Source organism: Octopus bimaculoides, chromosome 1 (genome assembly GCF_001194135.2).
Source record: "Octopus bimaculoides isolate UCB-OBI-ISO-001 chromosome 1, ASM119413v2, whole genome shotgun sequence".
NCBI classification, from domain to species: Eukaryota; Metazoa; Mollusca; class Cephalopoda; order Octopoda; family Octopodidae; genus Octopus; species Octopus bimaculoides.
In genome coordinates, this window is record NC_068981.1 from 151,764,030 (window position 1) to 151,766,946 (window position 2,917).

The 2,917-nt window shown below is 33.4% G+C and overlaps 1 protein-coding gene across 3 annotated transcripts in view; it reads left to right on the forward strand.

Moving 5' to 3' along the window:
- LOC106873107 (uncharacterized) overlaps positions 1-2,917 on the forward strand; it is a 125,851-nt gene that overhangs the window by 115,026 nt on the left and 7,908 nt on the right. For all 3 annotated transcript variants that reach the window (XM_052971462.1, XM_052971458.1, XM_052971464.1), the window contains one exon: positions 818-958. In XM_052971462.1, coding sequence (XP_052827422.1) covers positions 818-958 — 141 coding nt within the window. The remainder of the gene's footprint in view (positions 1-817; positions 959-2,917) is intronic.

Consider the following 2,917-nt stretch of genomic DNA (forward strand, 5'->3'; position numbering starts at 1 on the left):
TATATATATATATATATATATATATATATAGCAAGGTTTCTATATATATTTTAAACGATGTTTGGAACGGCCAACGAAAAGTTACCTTTCTTTGACACCCGGCGTGCTAACGTTTCTGCCAACTCGCCACCTTGAAACACAACACATTCGTCATTATTGTTAAGACGGGTTGTTGAATGATAGAACAGGTACCTTATCTGAATGGAGAACAGATCTTAATGTTGATTTTAAGTAAAGATATTCTATTGCAAACTGCTATTTATATTAATTTTATATATACACATTACCGAATCGCTAAATCATCCAATTATTTGGATGACGAAAATATAAATACTAAGTGCGAAGCGAGTCCTGAAAGAGCCGAACAGCCGCGCTGTCTTAATTGATGAAGCAATGAAAATTTCCGAAACTGACACGTCTGTATTAACTATTTTCGATCGGTACTTTACGGACGATTATGGTCCCCGTTAGTGTATGTTTTCATTTATGTGCGTTAACTACATCATTAAAGCGGTTTAGCTCTTATTTCTAGCAATGAAAGTGTTCCTAACACCCTAGTTACATTTAGTGACGTTTGTAATTCTCCTTTTCTGTAAAACATTGCAAACTGCTATTTATATTAATTTTATACAAGTGTGTGTGTGTGTGTACAAGATATTCAAGCAAGTTATGACTTCCAAATTTCATTAATAAAACAGCAAAATAGCAAAATAATGTGTGTGTAGGCAAGGATAACTAAGTTTGATGATATTGAGAAACCTGTCGTGACAGAAATCAATTTAATTTGTTTTTGTTTTGTTTTTTTTGTATTTGGCAGGACAGGAAGAATGTGTACGTATTCTTCTACATGAGTATAAGAAGATACGTGTCGATCATGTTAATAAAGCTGGATTTTCTGCCTTAATGAAAGCAGCAATTCAAGGCCGAACAAAATGTGCAAAATTACTTTTATTTGCTGGTAAGATAACTTGCAATGTATAAAACTATTTAACTTGATGATTTAATGATGCTGCTCTTTATGTTTTTGTTTTTTTATTTTTGGCATTAGGCCAATTCTGATCAAGCAGAAGAAAAATCAAAGTCATTCACAGGGTGACCACTTCAAACAATCTGTTCAATAGGACTATATTGTCCAAGGTAACCAATTTTATTTATTTTTATATTGTGGGCTGTGATTTTAAGATTTGTCTGCTATTTTGCACCTGTCAAGCGACCACAAAGAGACAACCTCCAGAATATCAGTATCCCAAACAGGAGTAGTTGCAACAGATTAAGAATATTCCCTTTAATGGTTAATTGTTTTAAAATAATTTACGGGACAACACTATTCAAATTGCAATCGTCATTAAAAACTTTACTGGAACAACTAGCTGGACATTGAAAGCCAATCATGCGAAGTACTCTTTCTGCACTGAATATTGAAGGAATGCAACGTTTTCTTTTCCCACCATATTTTAAACCCTAAATAAGAAAATTACAGGCATAAATATGAGCTGGACCATAACAGATATTGTCGCCTCCAGTGTAAATGATTCAGGCAAGTGTCCGTTATTTGTCACGGAAAATATTTGGCTATAAGGTTAATGTGGCAGAATGACAAGATAATGAAAACCAACAACAGTTATGTCTACCCAGCGAGATAGCAAAAGTTGCTTTTTCCACCAATCGATACAAGCGACCAAAGTGGATTTATCAAGGTAAATGATAATCTAGCAAAAAAGTGCAGACTTATTTTTCCAGTTAGTATACACACACTGACAAAGCACAGAATATATTGCGACTTACATTTTACATTCATTCTGTCAACGTCCCTCTCATATTAGTATAATTTAATGTATCATTTTACACCTTATGCCTCCAGTGACGTCAATTACGCTAGCTTGATAAAACGTAAGTCATTGTTAGGAACTGGTGTAGTTTATCGATAAAATCACTAACATTGTGATAAGCAGCGGCTTCAGAAATTCTGATTAATTATATTTTCGAGAGATATTATATGAAGAAACTATGAGTGCACTGAAATCGAATATCAACCGCTTGATGAAGAGGAGCGAAAGCAATGTGGAAAAACGGAAAACCACTCCCCGAATATAAAGATGAAATATCATGATGAACTCTGTCAAGCAACGATTAATGGCTATGGAGCCGAAAATCAACATACGTATACACATTCATAGAGGTTAGATTAATCATATTGCAAATAACAGGCAAATGCATCCAGACATTAAAAAAAAGTAAAACGGTGCTCAATTGTTCCTTCCTTGACTTTTTTTTAGAAAACATAAATCATATAAAGGAATTTCAATATTTTTGAATTTCCATGATAAATTACATAACTCCCATTGATTATTAAAGTTAACTGACGCCAATTTTATATATTCGGAATTATGACAAGATATAACTATATGTATGCTTGTGTGTGTGCATGTGTGTCTTTGTAGTTGAGAGTGGGTATCTATATGCGTATAAACAAGTACATTAAGATATAGAATGCGCATATATACATACACATACATTTGTGTGTATATATGTGTATATCTCTGTATGTGTGTGTGCGCGTGTGAGTGTGTGTGTGTGTGTGTGTGTGTGTGTGTGTGTGTGTGTGTGTGTGTGTGTGTGTGTAAACACATTTATCCACAGAATAATACAGTCAAACTCTCGGTTTTTAATTATATTTTTTTCAAACATCGTGAAATATTGGCAAGTACGTTGAACTGTTATGTTTTGTAGCATAAATTTCAATAGAATTTTGACATATACAGCACTACCAAAAGTTTGATTAAACGTGTGATGCAGGAAATATGTGAGCTGTTTTCGACGTGCGTGAGAGTACATGCATGTGTATGCGTGCGTGTGTGTGTAAGTATGTATATGTGTATATATATATATGTATATATATATATATATATATATATAT